This window comes from Nicotiana sylvestris, chromosome 1 (assembly GCF_000393655.2).
Source record: "Nicotiana sylvestris chromosome 1, ASM39365v2, whole genome shotgun sequence".
Lineage (NCBI taxonomy): Eukaryota > Viridiplantae > Streptophyta > Magnoliopsida > Solanales > Solanaceae > Nicotiana > Nicotiana sylvestris.
The window spans coordinates 147,200,759-147,222,988 of NC_091057.1; the positions used below are offsets into that span (position 1 = coordinate 147,200,759).

The 22,230-nt window shown below is 34.6% G+C and overlaps 2 protein-coding genes across 3 annotated transcripts; both read right to left on the reverse strand.

Moving 5' to 3' along the window:
* Positions 1 to 659: 659 nt before the first annotated feature.
* On the reverse strand, positions 660 to 7,157 carry LOC104245763 (uncharacterized). Its single transcript, XM_070168975.1, has 10 exons — positions 6,747 to 7,157; positions 4,929 to 5,133; positions 4,406 to 4,496; positions 4,155 to 4,300; positions 3,513 to 3,756; positions 3,154 to 3,258; positions 2,817 to 2,999; positions 2,468 to 2,672; positions 1,592 to 2,078; positions 660 to 1,154 (listed from the first exon to the last, which is right to left on the reverse strand). Exons 1-10 carry the CDS (start codon positions 6,967 to 6,969, stop codon positions 1,058 to 1,060), a joined length of 1,986 nt encoding a protein of 661 aa, XP_070025076.1. The 5' UTR covers positions 6,970 to 7,157; the 3' UTR covers positions 660 to 1,057.
* A 2,612-nt stretch (positions 7,158 to 9,769) lies between these two features.
* Positions 9,770 to 15,581, reverse strand: LOC104245762 (vacuolar protein sorting-associated protein 9A-like). 2 transcript variants are annotated; one of them, XM_009801422.2, is made up of 5 exons: positions 15,228 to 15,581; positions 14,401 to 14,548; positions 13,400 to 13,570; positions 12,134 to 12,307; positions 9,770 to 10,783 (listed from the first exon to the last, which is right to left on the reverse strand). In XM_009801422.2, the coding sequence occupies exons 1-5, from the start codon at positions 15,335 to 15,337 to the stop codon at positions 9,941 to 9,943; spliced, it is 1,446 nt and encodes a 481-aa protein (XP_009799724.1). In that variant the 5' UTR covers positions 15,338 to 15,581; the 3' UTR covers positions 9,770 to 9,940. The 2 variants fall into 2 exon arrangements, with proteins under 2 accessions (XP_009799724.1, XP_070025085.1); XM_070168984.1 differs by having other exon boundaries at positions 14,401 to 14,516; positions 15,228 to 15,425.
* Positions 15,582 to 22,230: the final 6,649 nt, after the last annotated feature.

Sequence of the window (22,230 nt, forward strand, 5' to 3'; positions counted from 1 at the left end):
ATGGACGGGGTAGCAAATAAGGTGATGAAATACAAAAATCTATACAATATTCCAAAAATCTAAACAAAAAAGGAACTTTTTCAATGGGTATAGTTGAAATTCATTGAAAATATATAGATAAGTCAATATACAAAATTTGAGGAAAATTGGAAGGGATTTAGACTGGTTTTGTATCAAAATTCGTAATTAAATCGAGTTCAAAAAAGTCTTCTGTGACACATGTATCAAACATGTATCATGCATGTATCTCACACACAGGTATACACGGTTATACATATGATACACAATTGATACATATGTGATACACAAACGATACACAGTATAATACATATATCATTTTTTTATGTTCAGCTTTTACTTCGAATTTTCAATTCAAACCACCTCAAAACTTCGAATTTTCAATTCAAACCACCTCAAAACTTCACCAAATCATCCCAAAACTGAGATTCAAGCTCCTTAAGTTGTGCCCAATCTATTCTAATAACACCCACTCAAAACAAAGCAAAAATTTGATATTTTTTTGCTACAAATAACTAATTGGCTAATTTGACTAATATTAGTAATATTTTATCAATTGACCAATTTTTGTAATGAGCTTCTTATAAATGAACATAGCTGGTAATTTCCCTTTAAACTAATGTCACCGTTGTGGTGAGAGGTTTGACACAGACATCAACCTGTATATTTAATAACCAAAAGGTAAATACATGTAGGATTGGGACAACAATTATGTCCACCTGGAATACAAAGACAGCGAAACCATCTACAAATGAGTTGCTCATGCTGCTACATGGATCTCTATTTAATCATAACCAGTTATTCTTCTCTTTTTCAACAACAACAACATATCCAATATAATCCCACACAGTGGAGTCTGGGAAGGGTAGTGTGTACACAGACGTTATCCCTACATTGTGGAAGCAGAGAGGCTATTCTTCTCTGTTTCATGGAGATATAATTCTGCATGCTTGAAGAGAAATAGAAGACTACAGAGCTACTGAAGAAATGCTAGTCGTCTTTCTAATCCTTCGAAGTCTAATAAATTTGTAGTTTCAAGTCAATAGAATGCTCTGGATACACTCCACAAACCAATAAATACAGAAACCATAATCCCAAAGACATATGGCTTTCCAACAGCACCTGACGATACAGACCTGAGCAAAGATGGCACCAATCACAATTACAAAGAAATTCATACAAAAATAATACTGATCGTTATCATGTCAAATAAACTTTAGCAGCTCTAAAATAAAACTAGCCGTCATGATTAAAGACATTACTTTTGGAATCAATATCTAGAAATACTTCTGAATCATGTTGATAATTAAGAAGAAGCAAAAAGGAAACACGTTGGGTGTCGACTAGGATTAGTTACTTTCATGTGCAGTTAAACATTATGCTTAAGCAAGGAATTGACAGAAAATGTGTACGCTATACTCTGGAAACAGCATTGAGTGGCACTGATGTGAAACAGGAAAAAACGAAGGATGAAGGAAGCAGCAACGTACATACTGAATAAAACTATTGGAAGGACAGAAATTTTTATTAAAACCAGCAAGCTTAAGCATCTGGCCTGAGTGATGATATTTACCTTGCCACTGTTGACTTAGATGTGTTGAGCCCAAATCCAAAAGGAAACAGTGGATCATAGTGGGGGTCACCAACGTTCATTGGAAGTTGATCTACAGTTTTGAACCATGTTCTTGGAAGTTTTCCAGTAAATCCATAGTCCCCAAAGAGAATATCAGTGATACCTTGTCCTTCACTACCAGGTAACCAGGCTGCTACAAGTGCATCAATTGAAGGTAGATATGGTTCAATCACAAGCGGTCGACCAGATATGATGATTACAACACACTTCACGGACGGGCAAACATGGTTAATGACATCAGGCCCAGAATCTGCTATTGTGAGAGTAGGACTGTCTCCTGCCGTCTCAGCATAAGGACGCTCGCCAACAACCACAATAGCATAGTCAAAGCCACCAGAACTAGCATACTTGCTGTCAGGATTCTCAACATAGGTTACTTCTGTTCCTGGATCTACTGCAGACTTTATTGCACCAAGGATGGTAGTCCCTGTTAATGAAGTTAATTCTGTTCAGCCATCTCTTAATGAAGTTAATTCTGTTCAGCCATCTCTCAACACTAGTCGACTCACAAGAGCAAATGGTTATTTGTGCATTACCGACATTACTTATTTAGTCTGCTGCAGTTTCCAATAACCACAACTTTAGAGTCTATAACATTTTTCCAAATGATTTTTTGCACGATTCAATTATATTATGAGAGCAACTTCTATACTCGGTCTGCTTGTTTTTTTCCTTGTCATGTTATGGTGGGGGTGGGGAGCTTATTCAAGAAATTATAAGGTCAAGTATTTTTTGAATTTTCTATTCACAGGAAGTCATTAAAATGTATTATTAGTGGTCTTATGAAATGCATCAGAAGATATAGATTGACAATACCTCCTGTATCGTCATTACCACTAAACCCCTGCCACGCAATAGTCCATCCACCACATTGAAAACCTAAGTTATCAGCATGGCTACCAGCGACCAAAATTTTAGACACTTTCTTAGGAAGAGGTAGCAATGGGTCATTAGCAGTTTTCCCATTCTTCAGCAGTACAAGAGATTTCCGCACAGCTTCCCTTGCTAAGTTCCTGTGTTCCTGATCGCAAACCAGGGGTTATTACAACCACAAGAGCTGAATTTCACAATTCATCAAACATTTAAAAGGTATACCTCAAACTATGGACACATGCACTGAGTAAATGAGGCCTGAAATGTAAAGTATCACGTGTTAGTGACCTACCTGGCTCCCGACCTCTTTGATGAGGCTGAAATCAGTGTAGGGGTTCTCAAAAAGTCCCATGGTAAATTTAACTAACAAAATCCTCTCCACTGCATCATCAATACGAGCCATTGGGATAAAATTGTTCTTGACAAGGTAAGTGAGATCATTGATAAACTCGGTGAAATTATATGGGACCATAACCTGCAAATGACCAATTTGAAAATATTCCTGATTTAGATTGAACCCTAAAAATTTCTCAAACACAATGCAGCTGAATATTAATTTGTTCCAGCTCTCAAAGTACTAATAGCAGTTTTCAGAATATAGCTGAATGTTGACACTAAAAAGATCTTACCATGTCTATTCCAGCTAGAATGCTACTCTCAACTGAATAAGTGTAGTTGGCATGAGGTGGAGAGGTAATCCTGTCAATACCTTCCCAATCTGAAATGACAAAACCCTGGTAGATTATCAACACCAATCAGTAATATCACCTTCAAATGGTGCAACTATAGGTGATACAACATAGTATTAATGAGCAAACACATTAAATATCAAAACTATATTTCGGAGGATGTTAGTTCCACATTTCTGTACTTCCAATGTGAAAAATAACTAGTCCCCTCCATTCCATATTTTTCAGACGAAGGGTCTGCAAGCTTCCGAATTGACCACTGAGGTTTATTTAATTTCATGATATTTTTAAAACATTACCTTGAACTTGAGTGTGCCCTTGAGAAAACCAGTAACTAGATCATGGTTTGCATGCATCTTTTGTCCATTCCAGCTAGAATAAGAAGCCATTACTGTAGCAACACCTTTGATAATTGCGTCGTCGTAGGCAGGCATGTGAATACTTAGTAACTCATGCATGTTAGTCACGGTGTTATTCTCATTAATACCCTTAGTTGTGCCCCCATCGCCAACAAAGTGCTTTGCACAAGCAGCCACCTTATTCCTGAAAATCAGGAGAGTTGGTGGATTATTACTCAAGGGCAATCCTTTCACAGGCAGATAAATTCACAGAAACTTAGAATTTAATTACCCAAGAACCAATATCAAAATGTAAATATAAGATCTTAACTGATTCATAAAAGGCTCATCAAATAATTGACAATAACTACAAAAATAGGCTAAAAAATTTTGGAAAACAACATTAGTATAAAGCATCTCATATTGGACCTCATTGCACACTAGTGAGAACAAGCAAGCTAAATAGCAGTCAAGGTTCTCATTAACTTAGGTTGGACAATTCTTTGCAGAATGATGAGGAAATTGACCGTATATATAAGTTCTAACTTTCAAAGAGCAGCATATAAAACAATACTTATGGCATTGCCTTCAAAGTTTCCATACTTTCCAGCAACATAAGGTATGCCCTTCCTCGATTCATAAGGAATTTCGCCTTGTAACCCAATTATAATATCTGTCATTTCTTGAACAATCTTGGGATCTTCACTATAACTTTCATAACAGCGGCCCCACCTAGGATCTCTGCAAACCTGCCCACAGAGGTTTAAAGAAAAACTTGAAAGTTTACAATATGAAGTAAAAAGAATGCCACTAATTGTGACAAGATAAATTAGAAATCTGATGGTATCACCTACAGCGATGCAAGGAGCAAATGCATAAGGAATCCCTGTAGCTCTAACTTCAAGAGCAGTAGCAGCACCAATCCTTCGCATGAGTTCAGGGTCCCTGAAGAATAGATATTTGGCAGAATGTTCAGATAAGACCAACATCTTTTTTAGAAAGCAAAAAGATAAGGCCAACATCATGTCACTTTGAACTGGGAAACATTTCCAAAAATGCAAAAATGATCGTAGATGATATCAGAAAAAGCTTTTGAACATACAATACATTCATAGTTCCAAGATACAACTTACATATGAGACACAGTTACTGGGCATAAGTTATATGAATTGCGATATATCTTGAAAAGTGATGTCATTTAGCAGAACTGTCTATTAACGGCCAATAAATGGCTGATCCCAATGTTATTTCCCCAAATGAAATTATTAAACTTTTTCAAGAAAAGAAAAATGAAGCTTGAAATTATAACTTTGATATGTCAACACTCGACAAAGAATGTTGTACTTTAAGAAAACATACATGTAAAAATTTCATTACCTAGCAGCTCCAAGCCCAACGTTATGTGGAAATATGGTGGCATTGAAAACATTGTTGTGTCCATGAATGGCATCAATCCCATATATCATTGGAATCCCAAGGCGAGTTGACATAGAACCATTTTGGTAGTCATTCACCATATTAACCCAATCTGCAGCAGTAGCTTTCGGAAGTGGCTCACTTCCCCCACCACTTAATACACTCCCTAAATTAGAATAACCGAACAAAAACTTCAATTTTCTGTATGTCGAGCCCACAAAATATGTTAAGCAAAAGTGGGAGAGCCTTTGATTGGGATTTGACCCCCTACATCTTAATTTTTAAACACAGGTAAATATAATCCATCTTTCATCTCAAAAAAGGTAAACATAATCCAGTCTATTTCCTAGTTTATTTTGACAATGGGTTATTTAGAAGATGTTAGTAATTGCTTGGTTCTTAAAAGATATTCCTGGAGTTCATGTTTTGTTGTTAATTACTGCTTCATAACAACTATCATATCAGAATCTGAATATAAGCAAACAACTGTAAAATAAATGTTGTTTGCAGTTGATTTGTACAAATAATCATTTCGCCGATCACTGGTTTTGCACTTAATAATCATTTCTTCCAATTTCATAGTTTCATTTTTCAAAAGGTCCTAATCATTAATCAATAAAAGCCAAGACTGAGGTATAACAAAAAGATGTTGAAAACATGCTTCCAAACTCCATCGACAGCCTATGCGTACTCTGGATAAATCAAATTTCAATGAAGAAACTGAATCAGTGAAAACTGAAAAGGATCTAACTTTAGCTCAATTTGCCTTATTGCTCTATTCATTTCAGCTCTTTCGCATACTCTTTCTACTTAATTCTTATTCCATCAATTTTGCAGTTCCTGATCTTGTAGTTGAATTGTCAAAAAATGCTGGAGTAACCATGTATACTTGCAACTATTAAGCTGGAATTGTCAAATCTCCAACTATTAAACTGAATCTCAAAGAAAGTAACTGCTAGTAACTTATCATCATCAAAAGATGCAAAGAAAAGCAAAAAACTTAGAAGAATATGTAAAGAATACAACTATATGGATGTGAAATGTTCCTTATCAAAAATACAGATGTGAAATTATACTAATGTAATTCATAGGGAGTTAAAACTCAATTTCTCATAACAATCGACTTCAACTTGACATTATCAACAACAACGACCCAGTAAAGTCCCACTAAGTGGGGTCTGGGGAGGGTAGTGTGTACGCAGACCTTACCCCTACCCCGATAGAGCAGAGACGTTGTTTCCGATAGACCCTCGGCTCAGGAACAACTTGACATTATCAAATCTATAAGAAAAGTAAGACAACTAACAAAGAAAATAAATGCAAGAAAAAAAAAAGCAATAAACAAATATGCAAATGATACTACTACTACCATATACTTCAAGCTTTCAAAACAATCTTCGACAATATTTCAAATCTCCAGAAACTAACAGTACAAACCAACTAGAAAAACAAAAAAAATAGACGCAAAAGAAACAAATGTATAGCAGAAAGAAATATACAAACATGGAAATGATACTTCCTCGTTCAATTTATGTGATACATATTAATTTTTAGTCTGTTCCAAAAAGAATGACACACTTTTAAATTTAAAAACAGTTAACTTTGCACTTCCTATGTTACCCTTAACCAGAATCTTTCACAACCAAAATCTTTTACAGCGGCACAAATATTATGACATGTTTAAGGCACAAGTTTCAAAAGTTATATAACAGCACAAATGTTAAATCATATATTTAATTGGAACGGAGGTAGTAATACTACAGAGATTTGAAAAGTTACCAATATAGTAATCTTTCATGACTTGGATTGTAGCACTAGACCTATCAATCTGAGTCATCTGACCAATCTTTTCTGCAAGGGTCATTCTACCAAGAAGATCTTTAACTCTAACCTCAACTGGTTGTTTTGGGTCCTTATACTTGATGTTCTTTTTAGCCATTGCAATCTTGCTCCAACATAGCAGCAGAGTCACAACCCACAAAATCCAGCTTTTCTTACCCATTTTTAACCTCCTCAGCACTGTAATAACATACAGAGGAATGTGGTCTTTTTTAAAAAAAACTTGGATTTTGATTGAATACCCAGAAAAATGTAAGGTAAAGGGTGCAAGAAAATGCAGAATTTGAAGGTTGGAGTGGAAAGAATAGGTGGGGAAGTAGCAGAGGTAGTGCGGGTCTGATAAGTTAGCTGAAACTTGAGATATTCTTTGAGAAGTTACACAGTTATATACGGTCTCGTTATTTCTCCAAATATTTAGTTGAAGTTAATTATGTGAATATTTTAATACATCAATTATTTAAGGATAATTTAATTTGTAATGAAAGAATTGTTTTATTGTGATGAAGTATGAATAAATTATTTACTTTTAAAGTTATTTTGTCTTAAAATTATTCAATTCCTACATTGTCTAATGCTATATAATATTTTTATATTCTATTTCGCATAAAAAAATTATTAACTTAATGTTGAGTATTATTTCAATGGAATGGACCAAGTGACCCCTACATTGTTCTTTAGCTTTTGTCTTTCTTTTTTTGGTTAAATCTCACATTTCTTTTCTAAATAAAGACGTGAGGTTTTCGAGAAAGACAGTTTCATGTGGGAACTAAACCTTTGTACGGAATAGCCTGTGGTAGCTCATCGAGATTTGAACCAAATGCATGTTCTTCGTTAAAGCAAAAGTTCTCATACAATTTATGGCCCCGTATGTTAATAGTTTTTTTTCCGTAATTTTTTTTTTTTTTCAAAAATATGTTTGTTCCTGAAAATTTACCAGTTTTTATAAAAATCTCAAAAATAAGTTTTTCAAAAATCAAAAAGTGATTTTTGACCACTTTTTCAAAATTTTCAGGAATTTTTTGTTCTCCGTTCACAAAACTGTAATATTTTTTTAAGTTTCAAATTCAAATATCATTATTCAACTTAATTCCAAATACCTTTTTTTTTCAAAAATTACAATTTTTATGTCCAAACGCCTGTTATAAAAGTTACAAATAGTCAAATGACTCTCACATGAGGATTACTCAAACGGTCAAAAGTCAAAACATTCATAATCTTGCAAGAAAATCAAGAGATTACGCATAGATCACAAAAATAAAAGAATAATACTCGCACTTGTCAAGAAATTAATTTACTATATAAAGCATTATTATAGAATTAGAGGAGAAACTTTTTTGTCTCTAAGTAATTCTCACTTATAGAATTATAAAAAAAATTGAAAAGAAAAACAATATTTAACTAATAAAATATCCATGTATTACCATGCATTATTAATACACCTTATTCCGCATTATTCTCGTTTGGTTTGAATACGGCTTATGCTGGGATTAGTTATCCTGGTATTGTTTTTTATCCATTGTTTTATATGTTGCATTAAAAAAAATAATTGCATAATTTCTAAGAAGAAGGTATAAGTTATCACGACACTAATTACCCACCCTCAACAAGGTATAAGTTATCCCAGTACTAATTTTTATCCCAGAATAACTTATACCAGATTTGCTAACCAAACAAAATATTAAGGTGATATTAATTTTTTATATCAGCACTATACTTTCTTATACCTCATATCAAACGACCCCTCAGTGTAAAAAGTACTGCATTTGTTTATGGAATATTTTTTGAATCTATAAGCAATTATGAAAATTTCCCTTTATTTTTTTGCTCATGAAGAGATGGAATTTATAATGGAAATTAAGGTGGAGCGTTACAAACCAGAATTGATCGCGATGTTTTACTTCGATGCAAGTCTTTGCGAAATTGAAATAAAGCATTATGGAGAAATTAAAAAATATCAAGATTCACAAGTGGTCATTCAAAAATAACCACAATTTCAAAAGTAATCGAAATTTAGTCACTTTTCATGTAAAGATAAATTTGAACAAAAATACTGTTCAAAATCCGAAAAAATACTCCAGTATATTATACTGGAGTTCCAGCATAAATACTACTGGAGTTCCAGCATAAATACTACTAGAGTTCCAACATAAGTATACTAGAACTTCAGTATATTATAATAGAACTTTCCGCGTGTTGGAGTTTCAGCATAATATGTTGGAAGTTCATACACAGGTGCACCGATCTCCAGTATATTATGCTGGAATTTTTCATGTTGCAGCAAAATAGTGGCTATTTTTCAATAACTTTGCAAACACTGGCTATTTTTGAATGATCAGTCCGAAAACTCGCTAGCCCGTGCTATTTTTACCTGAAAACGTGATACGGTCCTCACCTAAGCTATGAGAACCCCAGGTTGTTCTCTTTTCTCAATAATTTTATTATTAAATCGATGACTAGATAAGAAAGCAGGGTGCTAGTCAATATTTAAGCATCCATTCCCATAGAAGGTTGAGGCATTCTTTCTAGTTTCTTTTTCCTTCTTCTTCTATTTTTCTCCGATCAGTATATGGCAAGAGATAGAGCATCTCAGTATATGTAATCAAAAGTATTCACCTGTGATTAGGAATCAAATGGAGCTTACATAGAGCATCTCAGAATGTTTGCTCTAAGTTGGATCCTTTCATAGAGTTGTAATGGTTGGGGTTAAAACCTCTTCTAAGGACAATAACAGAATTTCCAGATTTTCCCTGGTTTGACCATTATATAATGACCAGAAAATTGTTAGAATTAATCACATGTTTTTTGAAATATTTCATTGTGCTCCAAAATATCACCCATCAGGGTTTGTTATTCTTTCTGTAAAGAGTTTCTCACACACACACGAGAGAGAGAGAGAGAGAGGGAGGGAGGGAGAGAGAGAGAGAGAGAGAGAGAGAGGAGGGAGGGAGAGAGAGAGAGAGAGAGAGAGAGAACGGCGGATTCCAAGTAGTCAATTGTCCACATGGTTATCAAAAAATACTGGTAAGATCAGGATTTCTGACTTCTATTATACTGTCCAGAAAGAATCAAGTGGATCCTCATTCTGTCGCTAAACAGACAGAAACAACATGATTCTACATTAGTTTTCCACTGAATCATATTTGCAAAACTTCGCTCCCTTCTTCACCGCTACCTGAAACAACTTCATTTTCCTTTAACTTGGATTCATCACTCTCAAGAGACTGAGAAAGTACTGAACTTGAATCCTCGGGACCATCCTTTTGCATCTCATCATTTGGCTCTCCTGCTGAGGTGGCCTTTGATTCAGTGGTGATTTCAGATTCAGGGAATTGACTTTGTCCTTGATTGGGCAATGGTGGAGATGGATTGCCAATGCCGGATCCTTTAGCAAGGCAAACATACTTGAAAACAAGGTGCTTGTAATTGCTTAATAGTTCTTCGACATCACCCACTGTTAGGTCACCAGCCTGGGAATATAGGTAGGGGAAACTTTGAAACACTTGGCTGACACTATCCTCCTTCATAAGCATACCAGCCCCTCTATTTTCTAGATCCGAGAGTGATGGAATCTTTTCCATTGATGACTGACTTTTGACATATGGATCCTCGTTCTTGGATTTTGTTTCTGTTGATGCAACTGAGAATTTTGGCAGTGTAGCAGGGCTTTGAGGCCTATTTGACCTAAAACTTAGTTTAGCCTCATAAGTGTCTGATCCAGGAACAGGCCCAACATTCTGATCACTTTGACCCAGTACATTGTTGTCGGCTGAGAGACCAGAAAGAAGTGCTCGAGCAGATTCCATATTTGTTTCAAACTCGGTGTCATCCATAGAAAGAGCCTTTGCATCGATATTCAAAATGAAAGATTCTGCAGAAAGAATGTTTGTGAAGAAGTATGCAGCTTCAGAAACCAAGCGAGTTTGCCGCCTAAACCTTTGTATGTACAATAGATTTGAGTGCAGTTGAGGGGGGTTAGCCTGATTGTGACAAAAAATAAAAGCTAATTTAAAAACTGAGTACAAGGGCAAAAAAAGAATTGTACAATTGGTCAATTAGAATAACGGGAACAGAAAGAATTTCGATCATTCTTCAGTATTAAATAGACAAGGAACTAAAACCTCATTTACAACACTAGTAATCATGGGTACAGAGATGGGATAACAGAAAAATAGCATCAGATGATAATAGAAGAGATTGTGAAAGTAAAAATAAACGGAGGACTGTGAATCAGATTATACTGTGGGGATTTGGAAGGACGGTGTGCGCGAGGATCTGGGAATATCCCACTCATGTTTCATCAATTCAAGGATTTGTCGAGAATCTTATTGAGATTAAAGTTCACTTTTTTTCCCTTCAAATTTCTGCGGGAGAATTATAATGTTACAATTCATATAATGTTAGCCCAATTCAAAAATAACATACAAGCTATTTGGGGGATGAAAGGCGGGTGACAATGATAGGAAAGAGAAAGGTGCAATAATGGATTCTTCCGCCACTAATCTGGGTGCCTCCCTTTCGGATGCATTTGAATTCATGAATTCCAACATAAGCAAATAAGAAAGTTTCTACTGTTGATTCATCAGAGAGAATTACAATCTCCCATGTTAGTCAGCTTGGGCAAAAGAATCCAAAACTAATTAGTCGTACCAGCATTCCAGCAATCCTTTCCCTAATACATGTACCAAAGTTGTTGTTTTTTTATTTTTTATAAGGATGTACCAAAGCTGGACCATTGTCCAGGCAAACCTTGCTCGGTGCCGTTAGGCCTCTAATGCTGAAATCAACTGCCCTATAGGGAAATCATTACAGTAGACTAGCACATGGAAGTCACAGAAGGTGAGCAAAGAGTTAAGGAGTTGAATATCAAGATGATATGCAGTTGGAAAATCCTCCGTCTGATAATCATGATAGAGAAGGCAATACTTTGTCCGAACATGAGAAGAAATAAAGGGAATATAAAAGGAAGATTCTGATAAATGATAATATGCCTAAGCAAAAACATTGAACACGTGCTAAATTGAAGCCTTAACAGTTCTGAGTAGGACAGAAGATAATGCTCCCCCAAAATATCCCCATTGCAGGAAAAGAATAAACAACACTTATTTTGTTTCTCAGAAGGACAGAAGAAAATACTGCAACATATTCATGTTTTTTGTAGATCATTGGCGATGGAAAGGCAGACTATCTTTTAAAATTTATTTCATATTTCGCTTAAGTTCATCTGGATGAGTTTTCTGGGAGCATACCAAACACCATCATTCACAACCTAAGGGATCCATCAGGTCTGAAGAATAATATATCACATGAATGCAAATGAGCCAGCTTACCTTTATGGTGACATATATGAGAACTGGAAGAAAATCATCAGCTCCTGGAGGGTTTTCGTTTGCTGAAACAGAAGTCAAGAGGTTATTGATAACCTTGCAACAATTAAGAATGCACACAAGTTTGTCCCTTGGTGCCCTGTACATATTTATCTTTTGAAGCTCCTTCTGCGCTAGCTGTCAAAATGTAGCATGTAGTGAAAGAGTTAGACATCTCATTGCACAATGACATTCAAGAAAGATCTATGCTTATTTTTGACGGGGTGAAAGAGCTATGCTTATTCTAATCGAGATCACAACTCAAAGGGACTGCATAAAGAGGACATTTCTATTTTTTTTAAAAAGTGTGCTCCAATACTGTGAAACTACTCTGAATTTATTTATTTTTGGCAAATAAAAAAAAATCAGAGAATATTTTCATAGTACTGGAGCACACTACTTGGCAAGGTGTAATATATGCACAAACACAAGAAGGTTAGCTCTACCTTGGTTATTTTTGTGAACATACTATTTTTTTGTTTATCAGTTATTATCATAATACTGATAGCTGTGCAAAAGACTATTTTATTTGATTACTAAACCTGTTCAGCAGGCTAAATCAGCAAAAGGTACTCTCTTTGCGTAGATACACTTATATGACTTTATCCTTTCCCTAAAGAATAATTTACATGTGGCTTTGTCTTAGCCCCTAACCTGTCTAATGTAGTAATAATCCTCCAGAGACATGTACTCTTCCAAAGTTTCAACAACTGGTTGCGAGCATAAATTTGTTTCCTCCATCAGCAACCCATACATACACCCACTAAGATACACACACGCACACGCATATTACAATGTGTGTCGTGTGTGTGTGTGTATAAAGAAACTCACTACAGTTGAGGAATGATCAAGTACGTCTCGCAAAAGATGTAACAGATGGCTTTACAAGAATATAAAAATAAACCACAAGAACATTTCAATTAGAAAAACTGTGAGCCCGCAACATTTGTTTGGGAAAATTATGTATATGTACAGACTAATGAACCAACAAACTGTGCAAAGACAAGTGCATTTTGCTGTGAAATATAAAGGCTGGTAATTTTATTACTTCACCCATGCATCATCATCATATGAGTGACAGGCCCAAGTCCCAACAGCAGTAATCAAGTGAGAATATTTCATCTTCCGGAATCAAGTGAGAAATCACTTCACTTGCATTCATTTCATGATATCTTGAACAGAATCAATTAATGATTCATCAGAAATTTACTTTTTACAGAGTTCACTTACCAACCATGATGATTCATTTTCAAATACTGGTTTGATATCCAAGTTCTCAGGCCTAACAAATTGTTGAATCAAAGCTATTTTCTCATGAAGCTGTTCGTCAACTTTCACATCTTCAGGAAATGAAGCAAATGTACGTGTAAATAGCTTTGTCATAACATACTTCTCAAGTCCCTGTTGTTTAAAATAATACGAATATGAGCAAACAAAGTATAGACAGCTCAGAAAAAACTAAACTTGTGATCAGTCGAGAAGCAGCATACAGCCATACACAAGCATCGAGTATAAAGGATGTGCTATCCATGAATAAGACACAATATATTGAGTCCACATGTTGGAGCAAATTTATACAATTATAACCTGAGACTTTTACTGACAAATTTATGACAGATGTAAGCATGCTGAGATAAAAGGGAATATATGATAATTGTACTTGGTACTTCTAGTCACATTACCAATAGAAAATCTAATTCAGACATGGGAAAAAATACATTGAGGAAATCTGAATTTCTTCTGTTCCTTGACTCCTTCTGTTATTTAATCTTTTAAGGTTTGAAATATTTGAGAAATATGTGGAACCTGTTTTTTTGGATAAGGATATATGTGGAACTTCCTTCTGTTACTTATGCTTTTAAGATTTGATATTTGATAATTATCAATATCATGGAGCAGGCTGAACCTTCAGTATATTCAAAAATTAGCATGCAGATATCAAAAGTTTGAAAGTCAGGAGACTATAAGCTCATTACTCTATCATGTTCCACTAAAATATCGGGCTTCTTGTTAGGAGCAGTGTTTGAACTTGTGACGTGCACCCTAGCAGCACATCCCGAGTTGTGTCCTAACAATTGATCCAAAGCCCTAGGGGCTTGTAGGGTTAGGGGTTGATTTGTGGGGTTGGAAGAAAGCCGATAGGTTGAGGAGAGAGAATTTGAAATGCAAATGACAAACAAGACTGATAACATTCATGTTAAAGCCTTATTCAACATATAAAGTGTACTCACTTCACCAGCACTCTCTAACTCCTCCTCAGAACATCCAGCCCAAAGTGAATGAGCTCTGAATGCTGTTTCCATATTTCCGAGGAACTCCTGCACAGCTGCACTGTCCCTCTCTGCATCTGGAGCATTATTCAAGAATGATACAATAAAACTGCAAAAAGTTCCAATTAGTAATAACCTTTTCCCTGGAATGGACATACGATACCCACATCTCTTCTAGGTCCTAGTTGATTTTAAAGGGCATACATTGCTGTTTATGTGAATTTGAACTTATTAGATATGCACATATCCAATTTGCAGTCATAAATTTTAGGATTTTAGGCAGTTAGTAGAAAACCCAAAGCCCATGAATGCATCCACTTAAGTGTTTTATAATCACGAAAAGTATGAGGAGATATTATGCTAAGATGATAATTATAAGTCATTAAGATATATCTTCTAACACATACTTCAAGCAAACATATTTAATTAGTTACTATCAAACTTAAATATTGCAGCGGACAAAATATATAAAAGAGAATAAGTAACTACTCTTCCTTTTATTCCCCTCAGTTAACTGTCCTAAGTTGACTTGGGCAATCAAATTCATCCAAATTTGCAATTAACAAAATCATTTATTCTTTTATCCAAAGTAAGCGCCTAATTTGATCTTTCTAAATTTTCCTAAGTTGCTTTTGGCGCACAAATTATTTATTTGACTATCAAATGTAATTTTTATCCTAATTTAGTAATCTGTCTACTTTACTCCTAGCTAATTTCTTCTCATTTGTAAGGTTATTTTTCCAGGTGCCAACAGAAACAGGCCTTTATAAGAGGATGATTGGTAGTACCTTTTGATACCTTTGACGAAATCGGTGGCTGATGGATCACGCATGCGCTGAAGAAAATCATGCCACGTCAATGGTGCAGTTGATGATCCTAATACGTCGTTGTTCTCCATTTTTCAGATCGACTGGCGACTACTTCACTATGATTTATTACTGTAATACTTTCACCAAACTGTTGAATATGAAACCTGAATTGAAGAAGACGACGACGAGGGCAGAAGCAAAGCTTCCGGCCACTGAGAAAGAAGACTCTGATCTGTTAGTGTCAACGTGAATATGGGGCCCCGAAATCAATTGGTAGTTGGGCTTGCAAGAAGGACTTGGGCCTGTTATATTGAAGTCGAAAGAGGAACTTACAGAAACCACTGCCTTTAAGGAGCTTTTATAACATGAAAAAATGACACCTGATAACAACATGTAAGGGGAATTGGCAATTTTTTAGCCTTGTATTAGATTTTGGCAAAGCTAGTCCCAAATAATTGGGCATTATATAGCCAAATCCTAAAAGCTACTCTATTTTATTATTTATTCTCCTAATCGTTTCGAGCCCTCCCTCTATTGTTCGCTGGTCCCCCTCCCCCTTCTTGTTTGCTGCCTTCCCCGTTCCCTCCCTATTCCAAATGAGATTAAAATGGTGGATTAACTCTATGGTTTACATGTGCATAAAATTCGACAAATTAAGCAATTTTTGCAGGTGGATTAACTCTAGTATTACCCATCAAGTACGGAGGGGCGAAGCTCTAATATAGAGCGCCAAATTAATATGTGCATACAATTTTTCGAGGTCCAAACATATATATGTGTGTATTCATAAGAAATTATATATTATACACTGATATATGCATGAAGGAAATCAATTTTTTGATATACATTTTAATATATACAAAGAAGGATAATAAATTTGTGATATATATTTTGCTATACACGTTTTATTATGTATTATACAATGTGATATACAAATAATATAATTAGTTTTGTGTTATACACTTGGATATAAAGATAATAATAAATTATAGACAACTACCAAAGGAAAATAAATTTTTGATATATACAAAGAAGAAAAATAAAGTTGTGATGTATATATTGGTATACATGTTATTTAACATGTTATATAGTATGATATACAAAAAATAAAATTTATTTGTGTTATACACTATGATATACAAATTATATTTATAATTTTTAACATTTTTAATGCTCGTGAGAAATAATTTAAAAACATAGAAAAAAATTGTAGAGATTTGGGAGAAAATCTTGAAAGATTTTTGAATCTTAACGAAAAAGAAATAAAAGCCTATTTTTAGGGTGATGGTTGGACCAGTAGAAGAGAGAGAAGATCATTAAATTTTAAATTTAGGCTACGTGTGCCAAATGCTAAAAGATAGGCCATTTTCTGTCAATTATTGGACTAAGTTGTTATGCAATGCCAAATCCTCTTTTAACATTCCGTAGCTACATTTTATATAGTTATATTTTGTGGCTAGTTTGGGATAGTTCACTGTATTTGAGGGTATTTGAATACACTATTCAGCTGTAGTTTTATTTTTTATTTTTATTTTTTCCCCGTGTATTTGAGTGTGTTTGAATATATTATTCAGTTGTATCCAACCTTATTTGATATCGCAAGATTGAATGTATTGGACTGTATTTAAATGTATTTACATTAAAAAAAGTGACGAAATGAAGAATACAGTCAAATACGGTCAAATCTCCGGCAAAAATATAAAAAGTATTTAAAAAGGAGAATACAATCAAACCCGATCGGATCTCTAGAGAAATACAAAGCACCACTATATTTACACTAAGAAAATAAAGAATATTTTCAGATTCTTTTAAAAATATACTTTTTTTATTTAAAAAAATAAAGAATACAGTCAAACCTCCGACGAGAATACAAAATACATTGTATTTAAAAATGGAGAATACAATCAAGTCCCGTCGGATCTTCGGCAAAAATATATAATACATTTTAGATATCCGACGAAATACAAAATATGTTGTATTTATACAATAATTTTCTAGCGTGGGACGTAGTGGATGAGAAAGAGGAGGCTCCTTTTTCCGGCATGAAAAGCAGTGGTGGAGGAATAAGTTTCTGGCCAGATGAATACACTCAGATGTGAGATACAAAGAAGGGTAAAAAGTCATGGATTCTGGCATCTCCGTCAGATCTAGATCCGGTTACACCTCCAATCTTCCTCCACCATTATTTTCGCCACCGGTAATGGAATGATCATAACTTTGTGGTTTCAAATATGGATTTGACGATGGATGGCGATGGTGTTTAAGGGTGATTCATGATGAAGGGAGGCGGTTGTTTGGTTGGGCTCCGATAGAGCTTCGCTGAAGAAGATGACCAGCGGTGACTTCTCTATTGTTACTGTTTGCTGGACAGCGGCGGGTGGCGATGAAGTTGGATATGCGACTGGAAGAGGGAGGAGAGAGATGTAAGAATGAGAGAGAGTTGAGGGAGAAGAGGAAGAGAGAGGGTTTGGAAAAAAGATTGATACAGTAGAATAACTCTATGTATTTGATATATAGCTATGATAGGTAAATTGAACATTTATTGTAGCTATGAAAAGTGTTGCTGAAAATACAATTACAGTTGAAAACTAAAATGAAAAAAAAATAATTCAGGCTGAGGCGCGAATATCTCGCTCTCTTTAAGGAGATTCAAGCCCACTGCAGCAAAGTCTTCACTAGCCCAGCAGTAATCTTCTAGACTTGTCTCCCCTAGGATACAACATGTCACGACCCTAAATCCGGACTCGGTCGTGATGTTGCCTATCGTGAAACAAGGCCAACCGACACAAACCCCCAATACCAATTAACAGTTATTTATTTCATAATTAGGCCATTAATAAGTGATAAATACCAAAAATAAAGTGAAATAGAACAAGTACGAAATAAAACACAGTCCGACATCGAGGTGTCACCAGTTATGAGCATCTAAAATATCCATCTAAGAGTTCTAAAAGTCTACACAGTCTAGTACAAGGCTAGTACAAGGAAAAATAAAGATAGGAAGGAGAAACACTGGGCTGCGAACGCCGAGCAGCTACCTAGTGAACTCCGAACAGCCTGCTGGAAGCAATCAGCCCTTGCTAGCGAGACCCGAAGCTCCTGAATCTGCACACAGGGTGCAGGGAGTCATATGAGTACGCCAACTCAGTGAGTAATAAAAGTAAAAGTAGCTGAGCGATAAGAAAATATGTAAAACACAACAAAATGCTACAAAGAGGCAGTGTATAACCAATACGATGCAATAAAATAGTGAAATCTTATAAAAACACCTTAGTTCAGTATAAACTTCTTTAAAACATCTTTTAATAGTTAAACGAGTGGGTGAAAAAGTAGTGAGAAAAGGTAAACATATAAAACCAGTCCCTCGGGCAAAGTACCGACAGAATCAGCCCCTCGGGCTATCTCACAATCACTCGTATCAGCCTCTCTGGCTATAACATCAGCCCCTCGGGATATATCACATTTCATACTGGGTACCCGTACTCACTGGGGATGTACAGACTCCGGGAGGCGCCCCTTACGGCCCAAGCCAATAACAAGTCATCTCGTGGTATAATCAACAGGCTCTCGGCCTCATATCAAGCCACCTTGTGGCATACAACTCAGGCCTTCAGCCTCATAATCATGAATCATCACAATATCGCTGCGGCGTGCAACCCGATCCCATATTAGCCTCACAACATAGGCTCTCGGTCCTACTTAGTCAGAAATCTCTAAAAGCCACTCGGGCACACTAAAATATGATGCTCAGCTCAAAATATCATTTAAGATGTCAAAACAGAGTAAACATGTATGAGTTATGAAAATAGTAAAAAAAATATAGCATGACTGAGTATAAATATAAAGTCAAAATAGTAAGAAATAGTAGTAAAAATCCCCTAAGAGTCTAAAACAGTTGGCACGAGGCCCAAATATGACATTTAGCCCAAAACATGATGATAGCAAACAGTTTTCAATCAAATACGTAGTAAAACAATCATTCGGGACAGACTAAGTCACAATCCCCAATAGTGCACGATCTCACGCTCGTCATCTAGCACGTGTGTCACCTCAAAATAGCACAACGATGTGAAATTAGGGGTTTCATACCCTCAGGACAACATTTACAATCATTATTCACCTCAATCCGGTCCAAACTCTAGCCCGCGATGCCTTTGCCCCTCGAATCGGCCTCAACTCGCGTTGAATCTATCCAAAATCAGAATCATGATGTCAAAATATGCTAAGGGAACGAAGCCCATGCGAAAATAATCAAATTACAACATAAATCCCGAAATTAACCAAAACCCGACCCCCAGACCCACTGTCACACCTGCTTTTTCCGGCACCGCGAGGGTACGAAGGAGTTTTTTCCAATTAAAGGACAATCGAAACGAGATTTATTTAATTATTTCAGAGTCGCCACTTGGGAGATTTAGGGTGTCCCAAGTCACCAATTTTAATCCCGAATCGAGGAAAAGAATGACTCTGTATTACAATCTGCGAACCAGAAATCCGGATAAGGAATTCTGTTAACCCGGGAGAAGGTATTAGGCATTCCCGAGTTCCGTGGTTCTAGCACGGTCGCTCAAATATTATATTTGGCTTATTTATCTGATTTTTTTAAATAATTAAGAACTTATATGCAAATTTAGCTTTTAAACCGCTTTTATCATTATTCCTCTTATTATTTTATACAAGAATTGCAACGTTGTGAAAACGCATCTCGAACCACGTCACAACCAGTGTACACGTGATTTGTTGACGCATTTTGACTCTGCCAAGATTGGGATTTGGGTTACATAAATGCACACCCATGTTTAAGAAAATTCCCTTATTAAATATGCGCCAAAATACTACGTGTTATTATACTATTAGGTAGGACTGTGAAATTTACTAAATGGCCCATCCCGGAATCTAAGTATTTTTTTTTAAAAAAATAAATAAGATTGGAGGACCCTGCAAAATTTGTATTGTTTATATTTATTTATTTTTAGCGAAATCCTCCCTTATTTTATGAATATCTTAAAATGACTATATTTCTTTTTATTAAACTTGTCTATAAATACAAAAATCAATTTTTTACATACTTAAAATAACGTATTAAATACTAGTTTAAGACAAATATTTAACGAAATGAAATATCACTAAAAATGTAATTATAAAAACAATATGGAATTGTCAAATAATATTTTAAAAGAAACTAATTATCCCATCTAGATTAAATTCACATTGTTAGATGACTTGAGCTATTGAAATTAATTATTTACAATTACGGAAAATTAGAAACAATCTTGATTACTAATGCGTATTTCTAAAATTTAATTAATTTAACCTTAACTAACCTTGTTATAATTCAAATCATGTTATAATACTTGATTCGCAAAATCAAAAAAAAAATCCTGTTTTACCTAAATTTAGCTACATGATTTCGATTAACTTAAAGCTAGCGATACTAAAATCCTTATAAATAAGGAACTTAATCAATTTTGCCAAACTGATTTAATAAAGTTATTTTTACGTTATTTTCTTCTCGCTCTAATTATTAGATATACTACCTAATAATCAAGTTAAGGCATTATTTAATATACGTTACAACATGTCTAGTTATGCCAAATGACAGTGATTTACAGAATAATAATACATGAAATAATCTAAATATAATTAAAAAAAAATTAAAACTAAATTATAAATTTAACATTCCATTCTTCATTTCAGCTTACAAAATACCAAAATTACAGTTGTGTACCTGATATTGCCAATATAAGAAGAAGAAAGTCAGCCACGTAGTACGTAACACATCAACAACAATAATAACCAGCAATCCAGTCAACAGAAATCTCAGTGACAGATTTGAAAATCAAAATAAAATCCAGAAACACCGACAACAAACAACGGATAGAAACCAAGGGAATTTTCAGATTTGAAAGGCTAATTAATGTTTAACCCTTAATTTCTAAACCCGTATATCAGAATATTTATCAAGTGTGTATTACTCTCTCTTCTAATTTCCAACTCCTTTTTTATTTGTATTTTTTTTTCTTTTCTTTTTTCTTGAAAGTTTTAATATTTTTCGGAATTTTTCTTTCTCTCTTAAATATTCAGCTCTTTTTTCTCTCTCTCTCTCTCTATCTGTCTCCCCTCCCTTTTTCAAAATCTGATCAAGTCCTTCCTTTTATTAACATCTTTTAGCATTAAAAAAAAAATTAAAACCCACTATCTTCCACTCATCCCTCTTTTAATCCCACTACCTATTGTTTTGTCCCCCACTTTATTAAACAAATACCCCATTATATCTTATCCCCCATGCTTATATTAAACAAATGCATTATTCCCCATCATTATATCTTGTCCCCCCATTATTGATTATTTTAATATTATCTTAATTTTAATAGAAAGAACACTCAAAATAAATAATTATTCAGAATTTTAATTCCAAAAATAACCCTCTGTCCAAATTACCATTTTACCCCTGAACGTACTGCAAATTACCAAACTACCCGCATCAGCTATAACCAATTCACCTAATTAATTTCATCCCAAAATACAACAAATATGACCAATTTCTAAACAAATTTTTAACAACACATTCAAACTAAATGATGAACAACAAAGAAACAACTAAAATTATCTTGATTGAACAATATTTTTAACAACAAACAAACCTACTTTCAGATTCAACACCAACAAACATGTATATTCAGATTTCTAAATTCAATAATCATTTGAACTTAAATTAAATCTAACAACATTACAACCAACAATTTCTATATTAAAACTAAACAAAATCATGAAGCAAACTGCAGAAATAATCAAAAATGATAATCAACAAACAAGAAGATCAAACTTATACTAATTTCGGATTCAAGAACAATCAAACAAAGTATGGACATAAATGAAAAGATTCATCAACAATAACAAGCAAGTTTTATTCAAATTCGAATTAAACTCGAATTAAGTTTAAACAAAACAAATAAACATATTCAAATCACTAAACTTCAAA

Coding starts and splice junctions, on each gene's coding strand:
- LOC104245763 (XM_070168975.1), bottom strand. CDS start 6,969: ATGGGTAAGAAAAGCTGGATTTTGTGGGTTGTGACTCTGCTGCTATGT. Junction 4,497..4,928: donor GTTGGGCTTGGAGCTGCTAG/GTAATGAAATTT, acceptor TCTATTCTTCAG/GGACCCTGAACTCATGCGAA. Junction 3,259..3,512: donor AGGGCACACTCAAGTTCAAG/GTAATGTTTTAA, acceptor ATAATCTACCAG/GGTTTTGTCATTTCAGATTG.
- LOC104245762 (XM_009801422.2), bottom strand. CDS start 15,337: ATGGAGAACAACGACGTATTAGGATCATCAACTGCACCATTGACGTGG. Junction 14,549..15,227: donor TTCGTCAAAGGTATCAAAAG/GTACTACCAATC, acceptor AACTTTTTGCAG/TTTTATTGTATCATTCTTGA. Junction 13,571..14,400: donor AGTTAGAGAGTGCTGGTGAA/GTGAGTACACTT, acceptor TTTAAACAACAG/GGACTTGAGAAGTATGTTAT.